The 15,479-nt window shown below is 39.4% G+C and overlaps 1 protein-coding gene across 3 annotated transcripts in view; it reads left to right on the forward strand.

The window, feature by feature from the left end:
- UPP2 (uridine phosphorylase 2) overlaps positions 1–15,479 on the forward strand; it is a 34,202-nt gene that overhangs the window by 423 nt on the left and 18,300 nt on the right. For 2 of the 3 annotated variants that reach the window (XM_066345970.1, XM_066345969.1), the window contains 3 exons: positions 3,475–3,592; positions 11,337–11,492; positions 14,493–14,607. In XM_066345970.1, coding sequence (XP_066202067.1) covers positions 3,475–3,592; positions 11,337–11,492; positions 14,493–14,607 — 389 coding nt within the window. The remainder of the gene's footprint in view (positions 1–3,474; positions 3,593–11,336; positions 11,493–14,492; positions 14,608–15,479) is intronic. The other variant, XM_066345971.1, reaches the window with a different exon arrangement.

The following is a 15,479-nucleotide window of genomic DNA, read 5'->3' on the forward strand; positions in this document are numbered from 1 at the left end:
TTTTTTTTTATCGGTTGGATATTATTTGTACTTTATATTGAATGTTCAGAAGATAGACCTCTATAGCTATAAAAAATTTTTAAGTTTATAGATGACATAGTTGGAACACAACTCAAAATACAAAACAAAGACAATGCAAAATTTCTTCCCAATGACATTGTTATTCCTTGGATCTTGAAGAAATTTGGCTCATCTAAGAAAGTGGGGCAATATGTTAATTATATCTCATTATATATTTTTTCCAAAGTGAAGCAAAAAAAATCCCCAAAACAAAAGACTAACCAACCTGCACAAGTGAACAAATTCAAAGTTCAGCCTGGAGTTCAGCCCTTAATTCCAAGACCATGTGCTGAAATATCTGAGAAATAATTAAAGGGACCTCCCGGTGCCTAGGGGAGACTTAACTGTGTTGCAGCATATTATGAAGTGATTTCATACACTTTGTCATAGACTTTACATAGAATTCACTTCTAAAATACCATGTATGTTATTCATCTCAGGGGTAGACATAAATCTCCTAAAGCTGTCTGCAAATTCAGCTCCAACTCTTGCCCCAGGTTCATAGAACATAATAGAGCATTAATCTTCAGAAGGCTTAAGGAATTTTTGCACATTCCCTCTGATTCGCTGATGCCTTGCTTAGAGTCTCCATCATGTCATGTTTCAGAAAATGTTCCATTTACCCATCCCAAAGAGAGGTAGTCTGCATGCACTTTATTTATTCAGGGGAACAAATAAAGGAAAGAGGGAAGAAAAGCTTATGAAGACGAAGGTGATGGTAAATGGAAAGCCTTCCTCTCTGCCAGCACTGTCTTCGGCCACCAACGTCTCACACGGACTGTGCAGTATCATGGTTTGCTAAAAGACTGTACTCTCAGCATCACCTCTGGCCCACATTCTAGAAAAAGGAAAGAAAATGCAAAACAAGGTTGAGGAAGAAACAGTGCATGCAGTCTATTTAGTAAAAATTATGTTTTGAAAAGATTGAAGTATTGCAATTGCCAGGTTCATACTGGGTTCAATTTGGCATAAAGCCTCAAACTAGCTTTTCTTTAGGTAAGTGATAGAGTGATCATCTTAGAAGTGCTTTTGTTGAGCCCAAAGGGACACAAATCTGCCACAGATATGCCCTCCGCCATCAAATTTTCTGACCAAGTGATCATTAGCTATTGAAACAGCCCATCAAGGAATACTAAAGACTATCACCTAATGAAGTCACAGGAGAATTATAATTAATACAAGAGAATATAGTTAATGATTTGAGAATTTCTTTTTGGAGATAGGATATTTGGAGTCCATCAGTGATTTTAAAAATACCAAGGCCCATACCTCCTTGACAATCTGAATCGGGATTTCTAGGTGTGGAGTTCAGGGCCCAGGACTTTTTTAAACACCCCATGTGATTCTGACACGGAGTGAGAGTTTAGAATCCCTGGAGCAGATGAAGGACACTCTTTCCTAGAGTAGGGATGTATGGATTCAGTTGGGAATCCGAAGGCAAATTTCCAGAGATGGAGAGCAGTTTGGCAAAGTCCAACAGAAAGTGTAAGAGAAGTTGGAAGAGAAAGTAGATGGTAATGTTTCATAAACTTGAATGTGCACAGAAATTACATAAGTGTTGGTTAAAAGTCAGATTTAGGTTCAGTAGATCTAGCAAGGGGCCTGAAAATTTGTATTTCTAATAAGTTTCTATGGCAATACTGCTGGTTTATTGACCACACCTTTTTTTGACAAGGGTTACTGGTAAGTGTCCTCTTGCCTTTTGCCAGGAGAAGAGAGAAGGTGTCCCTTTGCTTTGAGGCGGTAAGACTTGTTCTGAAGAAGTAAAGTGTACTAACATCACGGAAAGCTTTATTTTTGAAACCAGCTATGATCCACAAACTAATTAAGAATCTGTTACCCTACATGTTTTTGAGGAGAACATTAATAGTATCCTGTTCCACTTCCTGAACAGTTAAATTTAATTCAACAAATAAAATTTGTTAAGACTTGGGGATTAGAAAAAGATATATGAGAAGGCTTGCATGAGGAAATTCACAACTTTTCTGAAGAGACAGAAAATTAACACGTGAAATGCTATCTATCAGCCTTAGTGTGAAAGAAATATTTTAGGAGCACAGTGGGAGTGGGAATTTATACTGACTGGGGAGGGAAGATGCTTGGAAAAGCCTTCCTGGAGGAAGTGATATTTGAATTTGACCTTAAAAAATTAGTGGGATTCTGATATGTGAACAATGGAGGGACAGGGGAAGGATGTTTCTAGAACAAAGGCCTAAAGAAGGGTTGTCAACTTCAGTTGCACATCAGATCATCTCAGAAGATTTAAAAAATATTTTCAGTCTAAAGGCCTAGACCTAGACACCAGTGTTTTTAAACTATTTTTTAATGGTTGACGATCTCTGGAAAAATGGAAAAACGTTAGTCTTGTTAAGATGTTTCAAGGTATTTACTGGGAAACGGAAGGAACATAGAGCAAAGTCAGATAGTTCTTGGCAAAGATGGCCTGACCACTGTGGTATGAGGTAGATGATTTATCACTAATAGTGAAAGTAGTATAGAATCACTACTGTAATACCAAAGGCTGTAGATGATATGCATCATAATGTGAATTAGATTGAATTAAGGTCACTCCCACAGCACCAGTCAGATCACTATCTTGCATTATTTTACTGAAAAAGAGGAAGGATAGCAGCCCAGCCAGGCTCAGAGAGGTCTCAGGGCAATCTTGCAAAGCATTTATTATTTTCACTATACATATGTTAGAGATGAAGAAACTTTCAAAACACAAAAATAAAAATAGCTTACTCAAGGTTGCATGATTAGTATGTCTGTATACACATACATGTATGTGTGTATGCGTGTGTGTAATGTGGCTAAACTTGTAGTGTAACCCGGGCAATGTAACTACAGATTAGTTTCTGTTACATAGTCTCCCATGCAAAGACAGAAATGGGTCCTCCATGAGAAACAGACGGAACTGCATAGAAAAGACTGTTCTGTAATCTACTAACTTTAAAATCTTGCTTATGTTTCTCAACTTCTGTAAGTCTTGGCCCCTTCATTTGTAAATTAGATTAGTTAGTATTGCTTACCTAATAGAATGGTTATGGGATTAAATACAAGGTAACAGATTTATTATACATAGTTTTTATAGCAGTGTGCAATTTTCATGTTTAAGCCTATATCTGTGTGCACAGAAAATATTAGCCATTATTAGTCTTGTTAAGATGTTTCAAGGTATTTACTGGGAAACGGAAGGAACATAGAGCAAAGTCAGATAGTTCCAATTATTATTATTATTGGTGTTGCTTTTATTATAATATCACATGCTTTTTCACAAATCATTTAATCCTAAATGAAGGTTTGTGTCCAATATTTGTGCTACTGGTTATCATAGGTGTAGACTGATATCTTTTCTCTTTTGTTAACTTTCTCCCTAAGTTTCTTACATCTTTTTCATATTGCTTTTTCCAGAAAAAGATTTGTTCATGTTAAAAACCCTTACCTGGATTCTATGGATGAAGACGTTCTCTATCACTTGGACTTAGGAACGAAAACACACAACCTACCAGCAATGTTTGGGGATGTGAAGGTAAAGGTATTTCTAACCTTAGGAAAAACAATTGTGTTTTCTCTACTGATATTTTTTCTTAGTTTCCCAACATAAACCTTACCCATTCAGCTAGCAAAATGTCAGAGGTCCCACTAGGAACCTAAGGCATTTTCATTCTCTGAAACAATTTAGGACATGTATATCTTGAACAATTATTTTCACTTCAGCAAGACATAAAGGTTCCCAAACTACATTTAATAGGAACATGATTATTTGGCTACTCTGGTTCCTGGAAATAAATATAATTTTATTGACAATACTGCTGAGTGCTAAGAATTTATTAGGATACAGTTCACTGTTTAACATCTACATTTATAGCTGAACTTCTCTAATTCATATTTTATTAAATTATAGCATAGCTCAACCAAATTACAATGTTATCTTAAAAATAATCATTATTCAATATTTCATGTTATTAAGATTTTTCTTATTTTATAAGAAATATGAGAAAATTATTTATGACAATTGTATTTCTTTAGCTCTTGATCATTATTTAAAATTAGGAGAATGTAAAAAGAACTCATAATTTAAAAAAATACATCTTACAAACCACTTGTAAGATGTATTTATCATCTCAACATAGACATCAACCTATTTTCTTTTCTTTTAATCCTTTTTAATAAATATATTTTAAAACAATTGAAATTACTTTGCATCGTGACTTTTTCTCTTAAGTTTTTGTCATTAACATTTCTCCAATATTACAACATTTTCTTTGAAACACATTGTTTATGAATGTCAAGTGGCTGTCCTACCCATTATATAGTCTACTTTGGACTTTTACGTAAAAGTATTTTTTGTTATAAACACCACTGAAGTAGATATTTTTGGGCCTGAAGATTTTTTTTACACTTAAATTTATTTGCTTAGGATGATTCACAGAAAAGTTCAAAGGGAATAATCTTTTTAAAGAATTATTGTTCTCCAAAAGACCTATAACCTATTCATAGTCCCACCAGCAGAGAATCATGCAGTTTTCATCTTTTATTCACTTCTTTAGTAATTACAGAACAAACAAGCAAAAAAGCTTTCACTGTCTCACTTCACCTTTACATTAGTCCTTGTAGGTGGGGTTAGCAGATAATTACTTATTTCCTCGTAAAACAAGGAGAGTGAGTTCAGAAAAGTCAAAGGAAGGTAACAAGGTACAACGTACAGTGGCAGAGCTGTGACCATGCTTTTGTAAGATTCTCACTCATTGCACTTAGTGGATTCATTGAATTATAGTAACTGAAAATAGTATTGTACATTAACTGGGAGGGGGCATTGAAGAAAGGGGAGAAAGAAGAGAAGGAAGAATACAAGAAAAAGTTGGAAAAAGAAAAGAAGGAAGGAAGGAAGGAAGGAAGGAAGGAAGGGAGAGAGGGAGAGAGAAAGAAAGGAAGTAAAAGAAAAAGAAAGAAAGAAAGAAAGAAAGAAAGAAAGAAAGAAAGAAAGAAAGAAAGAAAGAAAGAAAGAAAGAAAGAAAGAAAGAAAGAAAGAAAGAGAAAGAAAATCAAGATGAGAAGACGAAAGGAAGGAAGGAAGGGAAGGGTAAAGAGAAGAAATAAATCTGTGATAGTTAACAGTGGGAGCTAAATTGCTTCCTCCTCCCGTCTCTCTGAGGGTGTGGACTGAGCTGACACGACCTGCCCCTTTCCCCACCCCCCTGCAGTCTGCTACTCTTTGCCTTTTAGAGGCCTCTCTCCATATAATCTTCATCTTCTCAATATAACCTCTCTCCCTACCGATGTTTCTGATGTTCATGCTCCAAGAGTCATTGACAAGGGCTATCTTTGTACTTAATAACCAGACTTTACCTGAATTTAAATGTTAGATTTGAGATCCATGCCTCACAATCATGTTTCCAGGACATGGGATAATTCCAAGTAATTAAAAGACTCATCATAACTAATAAACTAAGGTACACATCTAATTAATAAACTAGAAAGACCCAGGATCTGTTTTTAACCGAACATTTTCTATTATCTACATATGTAGGTGTCTGTCTCTCCTCTACCATTTATGGAGTGCTTTCTATGATCAGACTCTGCATCAGGCATATGTGTATGTATCTCATTTGAACCCCATAACAACTAAGGTAGTTGTTATTATCCCCATTGTACAGATGAGGAAACTAAGGCTTAAACTTATATGTAGTATTCTAACATATATATTTTTATGTATGTTATAAATATTTTATAGTACTATGTCTATATATCTGTACCTATATCTATATCTATCATTTATCTATCTAGATCTGTAAAGGCATAACAGCTGATAAGTGAAAGAGCTGGGATTAAACCATAGGGTTTCTCTGATGAAAAATATAATGGCTCTTCTCTATTTGAAGGGAAAAAAGCACTGCATTTTGGTACTTTGTTAGTGTTAGGGAAATCATTGGAATAGAGAGCTTTGTTTTAAATGTGAAAATAATGGAACTTACACTTATTTCTCTCTCTCTCTCTCTCTCTCTCACACACACACACACACACACACACACACACACGTAGAGTTGCTTCGTCTTTGTTGCAATCCCAGGAATCAGGCCTTTACCTTACCACCTGACTAGATTTTCATCAGCACTTATTTTTACACTTTGTCATAATCACTATCCAACCTTATAAACTCACTATCCACCTGGTATGAACCTCTCCATAAACCCTCTTTTGAATAAAAAGGCATGCTCTGGCTTGACCAGGCAGTGGTGCAGTGGATAGAGCAGGGGTCCCCAAACTCTTTACACAGGGGGCCAGTTCACTGTCCCTCAGACCGTTGGAGGGCCAGACTATAAAAAAAACTATGAACAAATCCCTATGCACACTGCACATACCTTATTTTAAAGTAAAAAAACAAAATGGGAACAAATACAATATTTAAAATAAAGAACAAGTAAATTTAAATCAACAAACTGACCAGTATTTCAATGGGAACTATGGGCCTGCTTTTGGCTAATGAGATGGTCAATGTCCGGTTCCATATTTGTCACTGCTAGCTGTAACAAGTGACATGACATGCTTCTGGAGCCCTGATGCGTGCTTCCCGCATCACCAGAAGTAGTACTGTATGTGAGCAACGCCGCGCTTTGCGGGGCTGCCACATACAGTACTCCAGGTCCTCTCACTGACCACCAATGAAAGAGGTGCCCCTTCTGGAAGTGCAACGGGGGCTGGATAAATGGCCTCAGGGGCCGCATGCGGCCCACGGGTCATAGTTTGGGGACCCCTGGGATAGAGCATCAGCCTGGGATGCAGAAGACCCAGGTTTGAAACCCCAAGGTCACTGGCTTGAGAGGGGGATCATAGACATTACCCCATGCTCGCTGGCTTGAGCCCAAGGTAACTGGCTCAGCTGGAGCCCCCTGATCAAGGCACTGATGTGAGAAGCAATCAGTAAACAACTAGGGTGCCACAACTATAAGTTGATGCTTCTCATCTCTCTCCTTTCCTATTTTTCTGTCCCTGTCCATCCCTCTCTCTCTGTGTCTTTCTGTCTCTTGCTTAAAAAAAAAAAAGGCATGCTCTGGTTTGTGTGTGTAGATTGGGAGGTAAATTATGTAGTTCCAAATAATCAGAACTGACTATTTAACCTATATCAGGATTCTTTTAGAGGCAGCAGATAAAGTCTGATTTATATTTAAAGATGTTTTCTCAGAAACTTGCCCTGTTTTCAACCACATTCTTATCTTTGAATGAGAGCAAGCTTGGTTCAATTTCTTGATTCCCTTCAATCCCAGGGCCGCAGTCTTAGCAGAGAAGAGAAGGCAGAATCCATTAGTCCCTGAAAACTCAGCCTTGTCTTCACAGAGATGATCCTCGCTATTATCTTCCCAGGAAAGGAGAACTCTGGGTGTGTAAAATTTAAACCTTAAAGATTTGGAAAATTATTCCTATTTTCTTACTACATTTTTTAAGTTTTTGCTAGCAAGTACTGCTACAAACTATTAGTAGCTTAGCACAATGTAAGCTATTTTTTATTTACATTGAGTACAAAATGGGTGTTTCCACTTGATGGGTGGCTTTCCTTATACTGGTGATTCAGAGGCCCAGGCTCCTTCCATTTGGGTCCTCTGTCACCTTGGAAGAGTGGCTTGCCAAGGCTCTATTGGAACAAAGTTGGCCCAGGCCATGGCTCCATGGCCTCTGCCTCAGGTGCTAGAATGGCTCCGGCCAAAACAGAGCAATGCCCCAGATGGGCAGAGCATCGCCTCTTGGTGGGCATGCTGGGTGGATCCTGGTCGGGTGTATGCGGGAGTCTGTCTGACTGCCTTCCCACTTCTAACTTCAGAAAAATACAAAAAAAAAAGAGTGGCTTGCAAAGTTTTCCTGAGTGTCAACACCCATCCAGCAGACAGAAGAAAAGCATCTCTACATCACCGATAGGAAATTTCTATGGGCTAGGACTGGAAGTGGCACCCATCACTTCCGCTCACAGCCTAGTGGCTGGAACTCAGGGATATGGCCTGATCTAATTGGACAGGAGGCTGGGAAGGTGAGTTTAGCTGTGTGCTCAGAAAGAAGGAGAAACAGCTTTGGTGAACAGCTAATCAGACTTTGTCATACTGACCTGAATGAATCAGGCAATTAAAAAATATAATGGATGAGTGTTAGAAAGTCTACTCACAAACAACGTCCAAATATGTCTTTTATAAGATACTGATACCCTGCAATCTCTCCCTAGAAACTTCAAATAACATGAAAAAACATTACCTTATAATACTCTATAATATGCATTTTATAAGTGTTTATACTCCTTTGTAAACATACAACCTACATAAACTGCAATAGGACCAGTTTAATACAACATGGCAAATGTAATTCTTTTAAGACAGAAAGCATATTTGAAAGTGAGTTCACTTTGGCTGTCTACAGCAAAGTTCTTAACACATTTTTTAATGCTTCATACTCCTTCCCAATGCACTTTTATCTTTTTTGATAAAACCAGGACAAACAATAGTTTGGTTTGAGACATAAATCACAGTAAGTATCCTTTAAGGTTAGTGTTGGTTGGTGGTCCTCAGCCGTATTTTACTTCTCATTAAGGCAGCCAGATTTAAAATTGTGTCTAGAGGTGATATTTAGTAAGTCTGATTTAGAAGCAAGTTTTCAAGAATGAAAATGCTTCTGTCCATACTTATCATCTTTATGTCACTAGAAACATTCAGAAATTCCATTGATTATAGCAATATCTAGAGTTCAAAGAGGAATTCAAACTGTAAGCTATTCTAACATCTGTTTTGGTTTTATGGTCAATCTGAACAGTTGTAATTTACATTCACTAGCACCACAAAATGAGGTTATTTTCAAACTACTGTATTTTGTAACAAAAGCCAACCAAACAAAAAACAAACAAACAAAAAAAACTTTTTTGTACTAAGACCTTGAACTAAATCTTAATTGTCCATACCAACAGAGGGAAAAATTTAATAAGTAATCAATAGTAATTTAAAAACTTAGACCATGGTCTTCACCTCTGTTACTCGGCCTGTATGGCTGACTTCCACTGCAGTTCACTAGCAATGTTAAGCCGCCTCAGGGAAACTCATCAGAAGCCGCAGAAAAGACAATAATGAGGTTCATAGAAGGGAAGCAGAGGGACTCGATAAAAGGATAATTACATACCATAATTGAACATGAGTGTCCATAGGAATTACTGCTAACTGGAAACAGAATGCATCATGTAATCAGACCACCCAGTAGTCACAGGAAATCTTTTGTGAAGGAGGATGCCTACTCTACAACCCAGTCAGGTATTTCCTTAGACACGTGCTTTCTCCCTATGAGGGTCCTCACCAGCCAGCCTTCTGATCCTCCGCCCAATGCTGCCCACCTCGGTCAGCATCACCAACGGCCTTTTTCCTACTGGATTTGAACCAGCTTCCTTTGTACTAAATTCTGCAATACAGAAATGATCAGCAAGCTCAAAAGCAGGGCCAGGAAACTGCTACATGATATGACAAATAGCAGTACCACTTGCTGAACACTTAGTAGGTGCCTGGTTCTGTGCAGTGTCCCCTGCCGTAGTCAATCCCATGTGATCCTTACAAAACCAAAGGGTGTTATGCTTTTCTACTTCGGAGATGACAATCTGAGGCACAAAGAGGTGACATATGTAACACTAAGCAAGTTGCTTAATCAGCGATGGGGTTGAGGTGCAAAGCCAGACTTGGGGCGAAGGGCAGGCCTTAATCACTGTGTTGCCTTAGCTCTGACTCAGCTACTTCGGATTCTGTGCACCTCACCGCTTACCTTCGATTCCCTAGGGCTTAGCACCAGGCGCCTTCCTCAGGTCTCTGACCTCCGTTGCTGCTCATCCTCCCCATACACCTGCTCTCACCAGCTGTATGCTCATCCCTGCTGCTGTTAGGTCACCCCAATCCTCTCTGACATCCACCTCTTCCATCCCTGGGGCTAATGTGCCCCTAATAGGCTATTGTGCAAGCAATTCCCAATTTTATAACCATGTTTTATTAGATTTAACACTATTGAATGCAATACCCATTGCAATTTTAATTTTTTAACTTTTTATTTTTAAGAGAGAAAAAGGAGAGACAGACAGGGAGGGAGAGAGATAAGAAGCATCAACTTGTAGTTGTGGCACGTTAGTTGTTCATTGATTGCTTTCTTATATGTGTCTTGACCGGGGACTCTAACTGAGCTAGTGAACCCTTGTTCAAGCCAGCAACCTTGGGCTCAAGCCAGTGACCTTGGTTTTCAAGCCAGTGACCAGGGGGTCATGTCTATGATCCCACACTCAAGCTGGCAATGCCGTGCTCAAACTGGTGAGCCCACACTCAAGCCAGTGACCTCAGGATTTTGAACCTGGGTCCTTAACATCTCAGGTTGATGCTCTATCCACTGTGACACCACCTGGTCAGGCACCTATTGTAACTATAGAAATGCCAAAATGTGAATAGAATAAAAACAAAACTGGCCCTGGCTGGGTGGCTAAATGGATGGAGAGTCATCCTCTTGTGCGGTGGTGATGGGCTTGATTCTGGGTCAGGGCAAATACAAGAAGCAACCAATGAGTGCACAACTAAATGGAAGAACTAAGTAGAACAATGATTTGATGCCTTCTCTCTTTCTCTCACTCACTCACTCTCTCTCTTAAATCAATGGGGAAAAATTTTTTTTTTAATTATTGGAGTTGATGAAATAATAACCCTAGCGAGATTTTCAGTCCACAATAAAGCCTGCTCCATGTGAAATTCTTCTGAATGAAAAGTTGGGAATTTTTTGATGTGATTATCTTTTTAAAGCTTTAAGTTAACAGCACATTTTACAATAAAAACTTATGATTGGGGATGTGGAATAAAAAAAACATTCCTAAGCCTCATAGTTCTCCCCTTGGTCTCAGTTACTTACATTCCAATCTGCTCGGTATTTACACACTTAGCATGCAGCCTGCTGATGTCCAGCAATAGGCTACTGATAGCACCTTAGGACCTGGCTGATGCTCCCTGCAAACTAAAACACCAGGAAACTCCAACTTGAACAAAAGCAACTCTGACTTTGGTCTTGTGATGATCTTTGTCTTTACTAATTAAGTACCTCAAACTTTGGGTCTGGTGGCCTTATTTACAGGTTAATGATGCAAATTAGTTAACTCATGAACCTAAACTATAACATCTACACATACTCTTAAGTAAATTTCTGACAAATAAAAGAAAAACATTAAATTTGAAAGCTGACCCTTGGTTCTTATCCCAGTCGTTAATGCTGGTAATTGTTTTCACTAACAGTTTGTCTGTGTTGGTGGGAGCCCCAACAGAATGAAAGCGTTTGCACAGTTTATGCAGAAGGAGCTCAGATTGGAGGAAAGTGAAGACATAAAGGACATCTGTGCTGGGACAGACAGATATTGCATGTACAAAATTGGTCCTGTGCTCTCCATCAGTGTAAGTACTCAGTAATCACTCTCCCACTAGCTATCACACGCTCCCAGAGAAAGGTGGGTTCTGAATACAGGAGTATTTTCCCCCTCTGTTTTGCCTTCTCACACAATTAAATTAAGTTTCTAAGTGTGGCATTCATTGTTGGAAAAAGCCCAGGGGCAGAACATAGCAATGAGTGTCACTTTAGTATATTAGTTACCACTTACAGTAGCTACCTAAGTTAGGGAAGAAAACTAGAAAACCCTCAAAGCACACACTTCCTTTCTTTAGTTTGTAACTCATTAAGCCACCAGTAATTTTCTCTCCCCTGTCCCTTTTCTAGCTTTGGAATGTTGAGCTTTAAGTATACAGGGGCCAATTTTCAAGATTGCCAATGGCTGCCTTTAATGCTATAATAAGCTCATTGAAAAGCTGGTAATGCATTTTCACAGAGCTTTCTTGTGAATTGCTCTGCTGTATTTAGAATATGTTAGCGGCTATGGACATACACAGTGTCCTAAGACAAAATGAAAGTGGAATAATATGCAATTTCAGGGAACACCTAGACCATTTCCCCCTTGGATTCAGGGGAGCATGCACAGAGGAGAGTGGATATGTGTGTGCACTGAGCTTGCCTTTCTAAGTTTGCCTCTGCCACAGGGCTGTCTTATGAAACAACAGGTCTGGTCTGTCACATATCTGGATGCCGCAGTCCTCATAAAGGACAGAGCCAGGCATGCTAGTGAACAAGAAAGAGTCCTCTGCAGAGCTATGATAACTCTAAGGAGCTGAACTGTATGTGACCCCTGCACCAGGGAAGAGACACTGATTACTTTAAGTACTCGGTGAAGGAAGAAAGGATGATCATGATTGGAAGCCTGGAGTAAAGAGGGAACATTATACAATGTCAACAGGGCAGCTCAGTTGATCTCTCCTCTGGGTCAGGAATACCTGAAAGTTGCTTTGGGCATAAATGGGAGAATCCACTCATGTATTCATTTGTTCATTTAACAACTATAGAATATCTACATTGGAAGGAAATTGAACAGTGTGCAGTCTAGGCAAATTTTACCTTACTAGCTTTCGTTTGACATTTAGACTACAACTGTTTGTAATTTTTTCTTGCACAATGAGTGGGTAAGGACAAAAAGTACTATAAAATTGTGAAATCAGAGGTGGGATCACAGGGAGCAGAGGGTCAGAGGGAAGGGGATGAGGGGATGGGATCAGAGAAGGTGAAGGGATTAGTGAAATTATATATACATAACACAGAGATACAGATAACAGGACAGCAAATCCCAGAGGGAAGGGGGCAGGGAGTTAGGGGGAGGGGGCAAAAGGGGTGTAAATAGGGACACAGGGGTGGGGGGTGAGGGTGTTATATTCAGTGGGACACTTGAATCCATGTTAACACAAATTAAAATTAATAAAAAAATGTGAAATTATCACAAACAAACAGTAAAACTTAAGAGTAAGATATAAAAATAGCACTAAATGGATCTTGTTGTCCTGTCAGGAAAAAAGAACTGGACTATGTATCATGCCCAGAGGTTAGCCAATTAGAAATGGGCCTCAGTAGGCATACAGAGGATTTCCACTTTGGGCCCCATCTTCGAAAATTCTTTCTTTCAAACAGCTGAGGGGTGTGTGTGTGTGTGTGTGTGTGTGTGTGTGTGAGAGAGAGAGAGAGAGAGAGAGAGAGAGAGAGAGAGAGAGAGAGAGACTTTAGCAGAAACACACATGCCCACCGGTCTTTTTATTACCATGTCACTTAATAAGTGGTAATTATAAACCTATCAAATATCTGATTTAGAATGAACCTAATGGATCAAATAATGGTCCATTCTTCTAATTTACATTTGAGCAAATGGGATTTAGAGAGTTTACTCATTAGTGCCAGGTCAGTACCAAAGCCGACACTTATTCATCTTGGACATACAAATTAATTCAGGTTTGAATGATGTCGCCAGAAGACTTACAGTGCATTCGGAAGTCAGGACATAGTCAATGGACACCAAAACTGGGAACTCCAGAGGTTCAAAATGTTCATAGCTTAATATTCTTGGTGGTAAGATGGAGGGAGCTCAGCTGAGAACATCACGATCATGTAGTTTCCAGATTTGCTAATGAGAGAATTAGAGGCAGACATCACCTAATTGCCAAGATGCCCCGGTGTTGTTCTGCACACAGTCTTTATGCCCAAGAGTAGAACTGAAGAACACATTCGACTCCGATGCTACGTTAGGAATGAAATAGCCACTGATTCTGAATCAGCTCCAACTACTACAATTTCCAGCATTGAGGATCTTTTTAGTGAGTTATTAGAACATATTGTAACCACCAGGAGTTGCTAAATCTTCTAACCAGTGTTGACCCCTCTTCTGTTGACATTGATGCTACCGTTCCAAATGCTGAGGAAAACTGGGATTGTGGCCATGATCTATAGCAACTTAATTTCACCTGAACATTCCCCACCTACTCTAGACTTTCAGGTGAAAATGTAACTCATGTCTCTACTCTTGTGCCTTTCAGAGCTCACACAGAATGAGCAGCAAACGAACAAGGCATGAGAGCAATGACACAGATTTACTATTTCATTTAGTACGGTGGGAAGGGACTGGTTTACCTGGCAGACAAATTTATATTTTCCCAAAATCAAGTCAATCTTGAAAAAAAGCTCTAATTCAAAGACTCACTGTAAGGATCCCAGCGGGGAGTTGAAAATGGCACTGTCCTGTCATACAGGACACAGTGCCATGGCCACCTTCCGCTCTTGCTGACGAGGGCTGGCCTCAGTGTAACTGGCAGGGAGATGCCTCTCTCTGCCTCTCACAGATGGACACATCTATCAGCATGTCATGTAGGCGTCAGTTAGAGCTGACTTATGGTTTCCTCAGCTTTGGCAAAGTCATAATAGTTATGTAAATTTATCAGAGGGCTGTTAACTTGTAATGAAGAAAGAAAATATGTCCTGTGCGTGTATCAGTTTGCGAGATGTATAATGATTCTCTTTTCTTTCAACAGCACGGCATGGGGATCCCCTCCATTTCTATCATGCTTCATGAACTCATCAAATTACTGCACCATGCCCAGTGCTGTGATGTGACCATCATCAGAATTGGTACATCAGGAGGAATAGGTAAGGTGCCCGATTTCTAGTAAGTCCCAGTGATTGTCCCATAGATAGTAGCTACCAAACACCCCAACATACTCAGAGCCCAGCGGAAACCCAGATGGGCTAAGAAGTGCCAGGAGGCTAGGCTTGAGGACATTTAAATAAATTTAAGGAAATATTCCTCTTTATTTTCCTTTTTTTGTTTTTTCTCCACAGAAACCTAGAGTGAGAGATGCCAGTGCCTGTTGCCCAGGCAGACTCATGTGGTTGGAAGGGGAAGAGAGGAGGAATGGCTTGGAAATATGTTTTGAGGATAAGAGTCAGTTTTGAGGCTTACAGTACATTTTGAGGTGTAGAAATAAGTGCTTTCAAGTAAAAAGTAAATAATTACCACTAATTGCCTTATTTGTCAGCTAAGTAAGCAGACCTCATAGCTCTTAGGAAAATGTGGCTCTTAGCTCATGTTGGTGACTACAGCCCTCATCTTGGCTGTGTCTCTCCCTTGTCAATGCACCAGGCCGGATCAAGCTGGGCCTTTAGGGAAGGCGGGCTCATGCCTGCGGCCTGCTCAGGCGGCCGCTCCGGGGTCTTGTCTATGCTTCCATATTGAGCTCAGCTAAAGTTACAAGGAATTATTCTTTCCCAACCTTTTCTTCAGGAGCAGGTTTTGTGAGGGATGACTTTACTGGGTCACCAAATGCAAATACAGACAGAACATTGTCACTGGACACGTTTGGATGACAGAGTGATGGGACCCAAATGAGAATTATAAAAAATGCTGAGATTTTTATCTTAGAACTACATATATTTAGAGTAAGAAGAAACATCCAGAAATCCTCAGACAAAACACTAGAGAAGTGATTTGTCCAATATCACAGAGTTGCAGGTAGCTGGGC

Source organism: Saccopteryx leptura, chromosome 7 (assembly GCF_036850995.1).
Source record: "Saccopteryx leptura isolate mSacLep1 chromosome 7, mSacLep1_pri_phased_curated, whole genome shotgun sequence".
Classification (NCBI taxonomy): Eukaryota; Metazoa; Chordata; class Mammalia; order Chiroptera; family Emballonuridae; genus Saccopteryx; species Saccopteryx leptura.